This window comes from Teleopsis dalmanni, chromosome 1 (genome assembly GCF_002237135.1).
Source record: "Teleopsis dalmanni isolate 2A chromosome 1, ASM223713v2, whole genome shotgun sequence".
Taxonomy (NCBI): Eukaryota; Metazoa; Arthropoda; class Insecta; order Diptera; family Diopsidae; genus Teleopsis; species Teleopsis dalmanni.
Window position 1 is genome coordinate 34565210 of NC_051846.1, and position 13779 is coordinate 34578988.

General features: G+C 31.5%; 1 protein-coding gene across 1 annotated transcript in view; it reads right to left on the reverse strand.

Moving 5' to 3' along the window:
- LOC119679432 overlaps nt 1-12290 on the reverse strand; it is a 15932-nt gene extending 3642 nt beyond the window's left edge. Inside the window, exon 1 of the mRNA XM_038091786.1 lies at nt 12231-12290. Coding sequence (XP_037947714.1) covers nt 12231-12290 — 60 coding nt within the window. The remainder of the gene's footprint in view (nt 1-12230) is intronic.
- Nucleotides 12291-13779: the final 1489 nt, after the last annotated feature.

The window sequence follows — 13779 nt, forward strand, 5'->3', positions numbered from 1 at the left end:
AAACTAATTACGAAAAAGAGTAAATTAAAATGATTTACTACTCAAATCATATTAAAAATCAGATTATATGATTTTATAATAAATTTCAATGACTTAAATGGTATTAAGACTAATTCTACAAAAAACTCTAAAAGCTCGATTATTTTGTAATCGAATTGAAAGTTTAAATAATTTCAATTTAAAAGGATTTCAAATTGAGATAAAAATTGAACTTACAACATTTGTTGTTGAAGTTGTCTGAAAAATGCTCACATACAGTCATTCAAAACAATAGCACATTGAGTATATATTCTTCCAAATTCTAAGAAATTTATAATCAACAATTAAGTGGACTTTTTGATCCAAAATAATATCAATTTTATTCCTACTATTTAAAAATCTACTAATTTTAAAAGAAGACATACATTCACATGTTATACATTCATTCGTAGTAAGTTTACTAAAGACACTTAATTCAAATCTCTGGGTTGTTTGGTTACAGTTGCTTTCCGCTGACCACAATTAGGTATTTTTCACATTTATACTGCCCCATTCCTCACAAGTACCTTAAGATATAAAACGACAACAATTTAATTCGTTCAATTGAATTTAAATAATTTAATAGATCTTTCGTCCTTACCGATAAACAGTTTGACAAAATGTTATATAAGGACTTCCTCAACAACCTATTTCTTCTGGAAACCAGAGCCGTGCGTTTATAGAGAAGATGATTATTATCAGTTTATTTTCCTATAAGTTTTCATAATTATACTATAAACTATCGGTTTTAATTTTACACAATAATGAGTAATAAAGTAAGGTGTTGTGTATCCGTTTGGTTTTTTATACACTAGTACACTATACAGTGTAGTACTATACACTAGTTTTGTAAATATGGTCTCATTATATGAGGGTTATGTTTAACAGAAAGTTACACATGACTTAAGTATCTACCAATTGTTATTGACAAGCTGAAGATGGTAGAAAAAAGTACTACTCTTAACGATTCCTAGGGGAATATAAGACGGTAACCCTAGATATACATCTAAAGCAGCGCCAAAATGGACCAAACCGCTTGCTTTTAAGTCCCTTTAATATATATCTAGATAGTCAATTGTCTCTCTAAATTCTTTGATTATCTTTAATATTATAGTGAATCATATCTCCAGATAGAAATTATTTGAATGCTTAAGAACTACAATTTTTAGATTAATTTTTGGTTTTTGGATTAATCCGTTATTGTCAAAGCCTCAAATGTCGACCAGCAGCATGAATTGCAGATTTTAGTTCAGCAACGCAGAATTACAACTACACTTCAGAATAAAGTGTAGCAAAGAATATTTGATTACAAAATATTTTCTGACCATAACGCCGTATGGTCAACGAAAAGTTCAATTACTTAAAAAATAATAAAAAATTTTTGTTCTTACCATTCAGTACTGTTCGATAAAAACCTTTATATTGGAAACAATATTTTGCAATAAGAATTTAGTCCCATTTGTTAGAGAATTTCTTCGGATATGTATATAATACATAATATATATATTATATATATATAATATATAATTATCATCCTTATATTTACATAATATAATTTCATATAAATCCACATTAATTAACTATATAAGAATTCCTCAAATAAGTTAATTTTCAAAAATTAATTAAATAATTAAATTTAAATGTTTTGTTTTGTGAATATTTTCTTCTATAGTAAATTCGAGCACATATTTTAAAATCGTACATATTGGCTTCGGTAAAATATTGCTTATTATACTATATATGACATTGAGTCCTTTTTGCGATTGTTATTGTTACTAGCTTTGCCAGTTGTTTTAAATTTATATATACTTTTCCATGTGGGTAACCAACAATTTCTGGCATGTACATTTTTCAGCTTCAACAACTTCAGCAATATGGTGGCATTTTCAAGAACAACTCAAGGAGTAAAAAATGTAGAAAATTAAGGATATACACGAATATCCATACATAAAAACACAAGAAACAATTTTACAAGCGAATAAAATATTATTTTCTAATGTTGCATGCTTAGCAAATGCTGAAGGAAATATGCGAATATATATAGAAGGAAACGAAAATATGTAAAATGAAAAATGCGAATGTAAAAATTACAAAAAAAAAAACAAAAAAATACAGAGCAAATATATAAAATGTAAGCTAGTAGATTTTTGGCTTAATCCATCTTAGTCTAGTCGACAACAAGAAGAATGACGATGACTAAAGCGACGAGAATGAGTGCGACTTTCGAAAACGCGCATGAAAAATTGTGCAACATTTTTCAAAAAAACGAAAAAAATGGCGTTCACTGCCTTAACTTATGCTTCTATTTTTTAATAGATTTGCTTCAGCGGAAGTTGAATAAAATAAGAAAAATGCTTTTCAAAGAATGTTAAGAAAAATGACTGCTTTGGTGAAATTGTGAAGTAACTAAAGCAAGAAATATGTTTGCAATTTAAACAATTTAAAGATTTATATAAATTGTTTTATATAAAAATATTTGACGAGAAAGTCAAATAATGCACAATTATTAATATATTGTATAAAAAAACATCAAAAAGAAAATTCTAAAACAAAAAAGTCCATTAAATTAACCATTACATGAACCTCGTCTTTATATATTTAAATATATTATAGCTAAATATGCATATCAATAAATACGCTATGAGTTGCATATCACTATAAACCTCTCTTACTTACTGAACTGATATTAAAAACAAAATAATCCGAGCTTACTAATTGCATGCTATCAGAGGCATAACAGTAGAGTTTATTTATGCCTATGCATCTGTGAATTACTGTGTCCACATCTCATTTAGAGATCTGTAATAGTCAAAAGCTGTCCTGCATATAAATTGGACAGATCTTTGAAACAGCTTCAGTATCTAGTAGTAAATACATAATCTTTTGATATATATCATCCACTTCTATAGCTTTTATAAAAGCTATCATATTCACCTGAAAACGCAGCATTGATCCGGGAGTGCATAATAAATAGATTTATTCAGTGCTTGTAAAAAATTGCACTGTCTACACTACTTCCTATTTTTGAGCCGTCAATAAAAATGATTATTTACTCTACTAATCAGGCACTCTCCAACTGTCAGGTAGCTCTAAATGTCGACTGGAAATTATATTTCCTATCGAAATTGTGAAAGGGAAAAATGAAGTTTTCTGTAGTTTGAATGAATTGATTGGAGAAATAGTAGAAACACTATTTTTTCTGGTAAAAACTATAAATTCATTTTTTTTTTTTGACTGAAAACAATTATATCCTCATTAAATTATTATTGCTATATAAACATATTACGGCAAGTTTGGCAAAATAAGCAACAAAATAATAGTGGAAGAGTACATATTGTTTCCGCAAATACAAATGGCTTGGCCATTTAAGAAAACCCGCTGATGATGTCGCAAAAAATGTCTTAGATTTCAACCCTCAAGGCAGTAGAAGACCAGGGCGTCCGCGTAACACTTGGAAACGACAAACTGAAGCCGAATTAAGAAATGCTGGAAAGAGCTGGAGTGAAACAAAACCTCTTGCATTAGATAGAGTTCAATGGAAACTATTTGTTACGGCTCTCTGTTCCGACTTTCGTCGTTTGATTGGTATGCACGCGACAGGATTGGTTGCCCCTAATAAATGCTTTTGTAGAAGATGTTGAAATTATAGTTTAAAAACAGTTATATTACTGTCCGACTTTGTCTAACCAAAAAGTTAATTCGTTGGTACATTGCTACTTTAATGTAGGAATGAAGGACCACAGCTTTTCAAACTAAATTTTTAACGATTAAGAAGGCATGTCGGCTAATTACAAAATAAATTAAGGACAGATGTAGTGTAGCTATATTTATTGACAACTAGATGGGATTTAAAGCACTTAAATTGTTTATCATAAAATCAAAACTAATGAAGGAATATAGAGAAAAAGTTGACGAGCTAAACCGGCTAGGTAATGTTACTCTCTTCTAGATTCCTGGACTAACGAACATTAAACACACGATTTAGCTCACCCAGTTTCCCTAGATGTATACCTAGGGTTACTGAATGATATTCCCCTGTCAATTATAGAAGCACTTATCTTTACTTTCTTCAGTTTCGCAAGTAATAAATGATCTAATTTTGAGTCATACATAATTTGTTTATTAACATGGTCCTCATATAATTATTCAAAATCTTGGAAATCTACAAATCTTACTGCCTTCATATGACAAGACCACTCATTGCAAACCACTTGAAAAGTTATTACCGCCAGAAAGTCACTGGTTTAAAGAAACCCATGCAGAGATCTAGCGCATTCCTTATATTAAAAATTTCTGAGTTTATGAATATTTATAGCAAAAGACATCATTTAAGCATTTTCTTTGTGAATGCACAGCCCAGTGGCTTTTTTAACCGTTGGTACGACTTTTCATCGGTAAAGACGAAAGATCTATTAAATAATCCAAATTTGACCGGATATAATTAGTTGTTATCTTTTTATATCTTAAGGCCAATATGGTAATGTGACGAATATGGTAACGAAATGGCAAAAATCGCTCAATTCAATCAGCGGGAAAGTATACGTTGATCTGCCAATGCAGACAACCACGCATCACAAAGGTCTCTTGGCCTATAAGAGTTATAATACCTTTCATGGTGGGAACGTGGAAATCTTAAAGAAAGCTTAAGATTTCTTCTGAGAAACGTGGTAGTAAGACGGTAAAAATCGCTCATTTTAGTCAGTGGAAAGATATACGTTGATCTGCCACTAGGGTCAACCACGCATACAAAGTTGTCTTGGCCTATGAGAGTTATAATACCTTTCATGGTGGGACTATCATATTAATGATAGTAATAAAAATTGCGAATCGATTCTCGAATGATTAAATTCCATTTTGCAGCTAGTTTTAGTTATTAGTTTATAAAGATTTTATGGATTTAAACAAAAAGTCTTTTATATACTTTCCAATAACTGCATATACACTTTAAAAAATGAAATAAAATTGTTGGTAATTTTTCAGGAAGCATTGTCCTTAATGGAATTTTGTATTCATTATTTACAAATATTTGTGTTAGCAATACATACATACTATGTACTAATACTCATATATGCGAAGTCGTATATTGTAAAAAAGTGCTTTTAACCTTAAATTATTCTACTAAATCACGTAACAATAAAATGATAGAACGTCAAGGAAATAACATTTGTTTTGTCTACTGCTTTGTTTTTCTTTTTTTTTTTGTGCACAAATTATTTTACATTTGTTTTATCTCATTTTTTTTTTTTGTTTTTTTTTTGGAATAAATGGAATGAAAAAATGCCAGCAATTCAAACTTCAGCTTTCTTTGGAATGTTTTTTGACAATAACAAGTCAGCAAAGCATTTGAAAAAGGACGTCGTACATTGTGAGGAAAGAAGAAAAGAAGAAAAAAATTACAGAAGAAAAGAATTTTCAGTTAACATGTAACTTGCTGGCATCAAATGCTTAAGCATCAACGTCAAACGTCAACGCAGCCATTTTGTTTTATTTTTGCTTACATTTGTTCTCATTTTACCCATTTTTTTATTGTTTTTTTTTTGTTTTTTTTTTGTTTTTTTTTTCAACATTATCACAGTCATTTTGTATTTTATTTTCTTTTGTATTGTTTGCAGTTTTCCTTGTTTTTATGTTTGTCTTACGCATTCCACTGGTATTTCACCATTAATACTTGTCTACTTAACGGTAAATTACAGACATTAAACATACGCACACACACATACATATCCATACATACTCAGATATATATATACATATATATTGACTCATCCGCACTCTCACACACATATACGTAAGAGTTCATGCATAAAAAAGCCACCCACTTAGTTTGTTTATACATCCGCAAAAGATTTGGGGACGCTTGACAGATACGTTTTTGCGTTGAACGAATGCGGTAAACGATGGTAAAACGGTGGTAAAATGGTGGTAAACGGAAGTAGTTTTAGGCAAAATTCGAAACGAAAGACATGTTGAAGTCACATAACATGTCAAACAGTTTTAAAAAACATTTATCTTACGCACTCCAAACTCAATTTCAACTATGCACTCAATTTGTCTCCACTCAGTTTTTGCTTCTTCCCATTCAATCAATTTATATTTGTTTGTGTTTAGGGTTCTCGGAAAATTTGTTTCCATGGTACGGTGATTAAAATATGCTTTATGAATTTATTTACTTGTAAAGGTCAGTAGTTATCAACCAAGCAAATATTATGCAAGAAAAGCACAGGCGAAATTATGAAAAAATACAAATAATATATATATCTACTTGGCGAATCAAATCAGATGACGATTCTTTGGGTACCGGGCATATGTGAAAACGAATACGTAGACAAAATAGCCAAGTAAGGAGCAGCCACATTGATGATGGGACCGGAACTATTTTGTGGATTAAGACATAGTACGCTTCTTTCCCTCTTAAAAATAAAGGAGAATCAGAATAAAAAGCATTACTAGGATAATATACCAGGATTAATACAATCCAAATCACTTATTGGTACCTATAATAATAAGAGATACCAGGATTGTATGAACCTATCAAAAGAAAAACTTAGAATCATCAGAGGAATCCTAACAAGGCACTGTAAACTAAAATACCACCTTACGGATGCAAACTGTAGATTCTGTGAAGAAAACGAGGAGTCGATCATACATTTGCTGTTAGAATGCTCTGCGCTAATGCACATATGGAATAGGCTCGTGGAAATTTATATTCTTACGGAAGAGGCAATAAAACTCTGTGAAGTAGGTTTTATACTAGGGCACAATAGACCCAACGGTCGCAGTGAGAGAATAAGTCTTAAATTTAAAAATATTGAATTTATTTACAATCGCTTTCTGTTTTTTTGTTCCGATAGGATCAAATCATTGAAATCACAAACTCTTTAAAACCACTTCCTAGGTATCGACATATGGAAAATCACATACGGGAAAATCACATTCCCATAATTCCGGCAGAAAGAGGAGCAGATAGGCTTAAATTTATTTTCAGTCCAAATTCGATAGCTTTTGGTTGTAGTTATCGCCATATCTTCTTCAATAAGTTTCGCAGACATGCTAGATATCTTTTTGTTTGAGTTTTGAAAATAAGTAAATGAAATACACACCATTTCCCTGCCAAGATTAACTAATAGATGACGCTGCGTTAAAAATTTTTATTATTCTTCTTATTTCATTCTTATACTGATTTTATCCTATAAAGCAGTTTTATAGGATCTAAGACAAAGTGGAAGGATGTTTTTATTCACACGAGTATATTAAAGGAAAGGCATTTATGAACCTTTAAATTTTTATATTTAATTTTTATTTTATTCTATGCCAAATACCCCCTTATATGTTTCCATAATTAGTTATAATTTCGATACATCAGTGATATTATATAAATATAAATCATATTTTATATTTTTATTATATACATAAATAAAATAAAAACAAAAAATCGACTTTTATTCAAAGATTTACAGAAGCTTTTTTAAAAACTAAAATAATAATAAAAAAAATGAACTTGTAACTAGTCTATTTATTTTAATAATTATTGACAAATAATACTAATGGTTATATACTTTCACATGCTCATTTAAAAGCTCTAGCTAAAATTAATTTACCAATCAATTCATCCATCTGATTTAAGCTCAATTGTATCGCCAATATAGGTAAATTAATTCAGCAAAGTTTATAAGTGCTCCAGAATCTTCCTGCCATTCTCGTGTCGAGATATTATTAGTTTTGTTAGCTTTGTTATCTTCGAACATTTCAGAACATTTAAAAATATTTAAGATATTTCTGAAGATATTGATACAAGTATCTCGAAATTAATAGAGGATATAATTTAATTTAATATTCTAAAATATTTAATTGAAATAAAATGTCATTGATCAATTTGGAATATCCGAGTACTCGTACATATATTCACATTTTCAAGTTGTTGCGTTTTCTAAGCCTTTTGATTTTGATTCGTAGTTTCATTGATAAATGCACATATTTTTCATATTTTCCCTTTCTTAAACATACCATATTTTGGATCATCAATTTCAATTTCGACCAAATTACAGCTTAAAATATTTGTTGAAACCTCAAAACGTTTTATGCTCATTTTTGACAATTAAACGCAATCAATTTCGAATTATTTTGTACCATAATTTCAGTTTTAAATATCCGCACATTATGCATGTCCAGAATATGTACTGCACAATAAAAAGTCAGAAAATCCAAAAAAAAAAAAAATACATATAATCAAAAATTCGGAAAATTGTTGCATGGTGCACCGCTTATGCTGCGGCTCCTTTTACAATGCATGGCATGACGATGTATACCCAATCCACAAACAGGCATTATTGTGCAATGGCCTAAGTGCACTATGTGTCTTTTCTGGAAACGTCCAAAAGCCGCCAAAAAGTCAAAAAGCCAATTCTGGGTATGCCAATACATGCTCCACATCCACACATTGCACATCGGCGTATCAGGACTCAGCACGCAGCACTCAACACTCAGCCCTTGGGCATAAGTGCAACTTACAGTGTTGTAAAATTGTTAAATTTGTTATTTTCGCATGCACAACGGAAAATTGTTGAAATTGTTGCGCGTTGCACTGTTGTTGTTGCTGTTGTTGTAACTGTAGTTGTGGTTCGGTTAGGACTTTTATTTTGTTGCCATAAATTCGTGTCCGTTGGTAATTTTACATTTAATTTGTTAAAAATCCATTCAAGCGAAATCGTTCAATATGTGGCCGTCACGTAGGAGCACACCTACGATGCATGGAGATTACGCCACGCATCCACATCCTGGCAATTGCAAATGTGCCAGTAAATTGCATTTCATCTGCGTTTAATGCTTATTTGTGTGTTGTCCGCATTTCCGTTTTATTTCAATTTTACAATTTAACCAGGAAAACCACAGAAAACATGTTAAACGCATTTTTAATGGACTCAAATATGTTACTGAAAAACTCGAACTTTTTTCCCGCCAAAAATTATTGCAAATGAAATCAAAAAAAAATAAATTAAATAAACGAAATACAATAACATACATAAATTGTTTTAAAAATAGTATAAATTATATTCTTTTTATTTTCAATAGTAGGACATTTATAATATGTTTAAAATATTGAAATACTTTTTATGAATTTATCTCTAGAATTTATCTCTTTATCCAATATAGACTTCAAGTTTGTCTTTGTAACGATTTATCTAGTTCGATGATGTTCAGTTTCAAATTTTTGTTTATGGCGTCGATATAACATTCAAAGAAGTCACGATCTACATATATGCTATATATAGATATAGATGGATAAATTTATATTCCTTCGTGCAATGCATTCTGAAAATTAATGCAATTCCATCCCAATATTTCCACTACATACCAACAGTTCAAGAACCTGGATAGTCTTAAAAATAAAGTTCACTACGTCCTGTGAACTTGTGACGTAAGATACATGTCATTGACTAATTGTATGTTGACATAAATGCCAGATGTATACATAAATGATATTTCCATATTGTATCATGTACAATAATAATCTAGAACTCTGTCTTTATAGAGGCTCTAATCTGTCGGTGTCACCAAACTTGTAACCAACCTTTAAAGACGGTTAGAGTATGACTAATGCTACTTACTTAGTTGGCCAATAAAGACGTGACACAAATCAGGCCGATCATTGGCTCAATTAGTCGCCAGTTAGTAGTTTTAACTGTCTTCACATAATCCTCCATATAACCTTTTCCTTCGACCAAAAGGTGCAGTTTTCCACCAACGGACATCGAATCAAACGACTTTTTAGCTGAAGCATTTTACTCCATTCACACGATATGACTAAGGCAGCCTTACAGTGAATTTTCTGTGGTTTTCTGTCTCTATGTCGCGGTAGGTATAAGTTATACAGCTATATCGTTCCATCTAATTCGCCACTCGTTGCCAACGCATGAGTAAATACAGATCTTCCGAAGAATTTTTCATTTGAAAGCTTCTAACGCCTTATCATTACTATTGATTATTGTCCTAGTTTCTGCAGCATACAGTAGGACAGATATGATAACAGACTTGTAGAGCGCAATTTTTGTTTGTCGGAAAGAACTTTGTTTTTTAGTTGCCTACTTTCCCCAAGTACTACCTGTAATATTAGTAATATCTGTTGATAAGAGTGATTTTTCGTTAAATGTCTGGGCTAACGTTATTTCTGGTATATATCCTAGTTCCCAAATAAAGAAAGTCTTTCATAACTTCGTACATATAATTATCAACAGCTACGTAGTTCCCAAGATGCTCGAGAAACTTGTTTGTTGGCAATAACACTTTGTGTTTCTCTCATTTCCACAAGACCCATTTACTTCGATTGTTTTTTAAGTTGGAAAATGACACGATGACAGCTCGGATATTAAGGCCAAAAATGTCAATATCGTCGGCATAGTTGTAGTACACTAGTAAATCTTTTCAATTTTGATCGAATCTAACATATTTAAAGTTGACAGAGTCCGTAAAATTGTATTTTTTTTCATTAATTTAATTAATAGACGATATATGAGTATATTTACAGTTTAAAATAAAGTGAAAGTGAAGTTTGTTTTACAATAAGTTTTTTAAACGTACAGAGTTTTTATAATCTAGCTTTTATTCATATATTATTGGTACTCTGAAGTGGTTGTATTTGTTAAACAAGCATTATTCAAATCTGTGATGGTTTTTTACCTTAATTGATATATTATAAAATAATTATAATGAACAGACATATTTTTTATAGAATATTTTACAAGCAATTGAGAATTACCTTTTGAGAATTTAAGTATGTTTTTGTAGGAGTACGGTTTGATTGCTGCTTTGTTTTGTTTAAGTTCTGTGAAGTTTTCACAGTCCATCAGCAGCATATAATTTTCTCTCTCTTTGTTTCGTACTGTCCCAGTTTAACCCACAAAAAGGTTGAGGGCCTGAAAAAGCAGTTTTTGATGCAGTTTTGACTAGGTCATCAGCTTGTTTACATCCCAAAACTCCTATTTGACCCGGAACCTAGCAAAGGCTTACCTTACTCCGAGCTGCAAGTAACTGTGGATGCTCGTAACACTCAAGTACCTGTTTCGACTTGAAACAAGTCCTGCTGATAGAATAGTTTAAGTACATTAGCTCCATTAGTTAGTTAATTGTGGTGGAGAGCGGAACGAGTCCACCCCAATTAGCTAAGAAAGCTATTTTACATCTACAAAAACCTCGTAATAGTAGGTAGTAAAGATAAGACAAGCTAGAACCAGCCAAAGGCATTTATGAAGGCAAGAATCTGGGCAATGCTAATACTACAGATATCACTCAGTGTGTTGAGGAAGAGGGCCTCCGGAGACTTAAGTCCAGTTCTGACCAAACCTGGACATAGACACATCAAATGTTCTGCTGTCGTTTCTTCAAGAACTGTTAGACACGCTTTGCTGTAGATACTACAGGTTAGGTCAAGCTCTGTTAAATCCACAATTTTAACTGTTATACATACATTAGAGTTGCATAAATAAATAATTTACCGATGGGATTATATTACAAGAATCAATTATCTTCCCTTTATTACGCATAGTAAAGAGATAAAATATTGTGCAAGTAATTCAAAAAAAGTAAAACTTAGAGTAACGAAATAAAAAATAAATTATTCTAATTCTGTAAATCCACAAAATTTACTATTCCTTCCTATTTAATTACTTTGTTAAATATTTATTTTAATGTATTTACCTTTTTAATTTGAAAAAACGTTTATGAATAAATTACTTGCAACCACAAAATCCCAAGCACGTGACTTAAATACCACATATATGATATACTAAAGTGACATATGTCATAACTTATATTTGGAAATGGAATATCATTATTTAAATAAATCTATTGTACATTCTTAAATCTGAATACGTACAATCCTTAAACTTAAACATTTAAAGATTTTTTCTTTTAAATGAAATTGCTTCAAACTATTTACAAGTAAATGAATCGGTACTGGTACAAATCGTGACGGGAGCAACACTTGTTTCTAAATTTGTAGCGTATAAAATCGACGTTGACAGGATGTTTACTCATCCAGTCGCGTAGTACACATTTAATGCTGGAATCATAAAAAAGAGACATCGCAATTCACCCTAATTTAGCAGCAGCAGGAATAGAAAAATCGAGCGTGCAATTTCAGACATCGAAAGGTATTGTTGCTACGCATCTATGCACTGCAACATATACGGCCATATTTTTTCTATTACTACTATTACTCCCCACTCCATAATACCACCACCGCCACCACCACTAGCACCACTACCGCCACATGCCATTTACAACTGTTAAACAAGTCAGTAACTAAACACACAGGCGACACGAGACATCGACATCAACACCGACACCGACACCGACACCAACACCAATGCCGACATTGGCACTACAGAGATGCGCGACCCTGTTGGAAATAAAAACCTGAAACCCCTGCTAAGGTATAATATGTATGACTATTACTTGTTTCATTTATTGTTGGCTGTGTTGTTGTTATTGTTGTTGTTGTTGTGGGCGTCAGCTGGCAGTAGCGTAACAGCGTTTATGTCACTCACCGTATTTGCAGGCAACGCAAGTAGTCATTTTAGTCCAACAGAGCAAATCGTTTTCCTCGTGATTTGCTGCGTTGTCATTTTGTACCGATTTTCTATTGTTGTTCCTATCGTCGCTGTTGTTGTTGTTGTTGTTGCTTTGCTTTATATTCTTAGGCAAGATGTTGCCACATTGCGTTGCGGCAGACAACCTGCACACCGTTGACAATTTTGTATGCTGTGTAGTGCGTTTCGGGGTTTCAATTTTCCTACACTTTTTCCTACACACATTTTGCCTTGATTGTTGCTTAGCTTTGGCTTCCGTGTAGTTTCAATTTTTTTTTTCTTCCAAATATTTTTTGTTGTTTCATTTAGTTTATTTTCGTAACATCTTGCCAGGTTCAATGATTGTACATATCGTCCAAGCCTACGTTGTCTCATGTTTGACTCAGCAGGATGCAGTACATTCGATATTCCGTTAACATTTTTTATCCTATATTTTCTTTGCTAAAGTTTTACTGGCTTTTATTCTTGGTTGACTACTACGAGCTTTTCCGCTTTTTAAAATTTATTTTTTTCTTATCAAATTCTTGAGTGGTGAAGGAATACTTTTATCTGTAACTGGGTGCCTCCACTAAAATATTTAAAATTACTTATATTATAAGATAAAAAATAAATAAAAAATCAATTAGGTGTGTTAAGAACTTTTCTATTACAATATTATTTGTACTAGATAGAACTCCATTTGGCCACATTCAGTGATGGAACTGTAGATAGTTCCATCTATTAATAAATGCACTACTATTAATAAATGCTTGGCGAAATATGAGAATACCATGATGGAACCATTAAAGTTAAATTTCTAATATGGCTTAAAAAATCAACTAGGTACACTAAGAACTTTTCTTGCGTTATTATTTGTAGAACATAGAACTCTATTTGACAAATAGAGTTCTATAAAGTCAAATAGAGTCAAGCATTGATAAATACTTGCCAAAGTATGCGAATATGCATATTGAACCATCAAAGTTAAATCTTCAACATTACATGCTGTCATTTTATGTCAACTTTTATTTATTTAAAAGATTGGAAAAAGCATTGCCTACATATATATTCTAAATTTAAGATGTGAACTAGTATCTACTAAGGCAGACGCATGCCATTTTAACCATATTTAGCTGAAACTATTTCCGGCAATAGTTACTGCAGCTTAGCTTCCGAAGATCCACATCACTGTTGACAA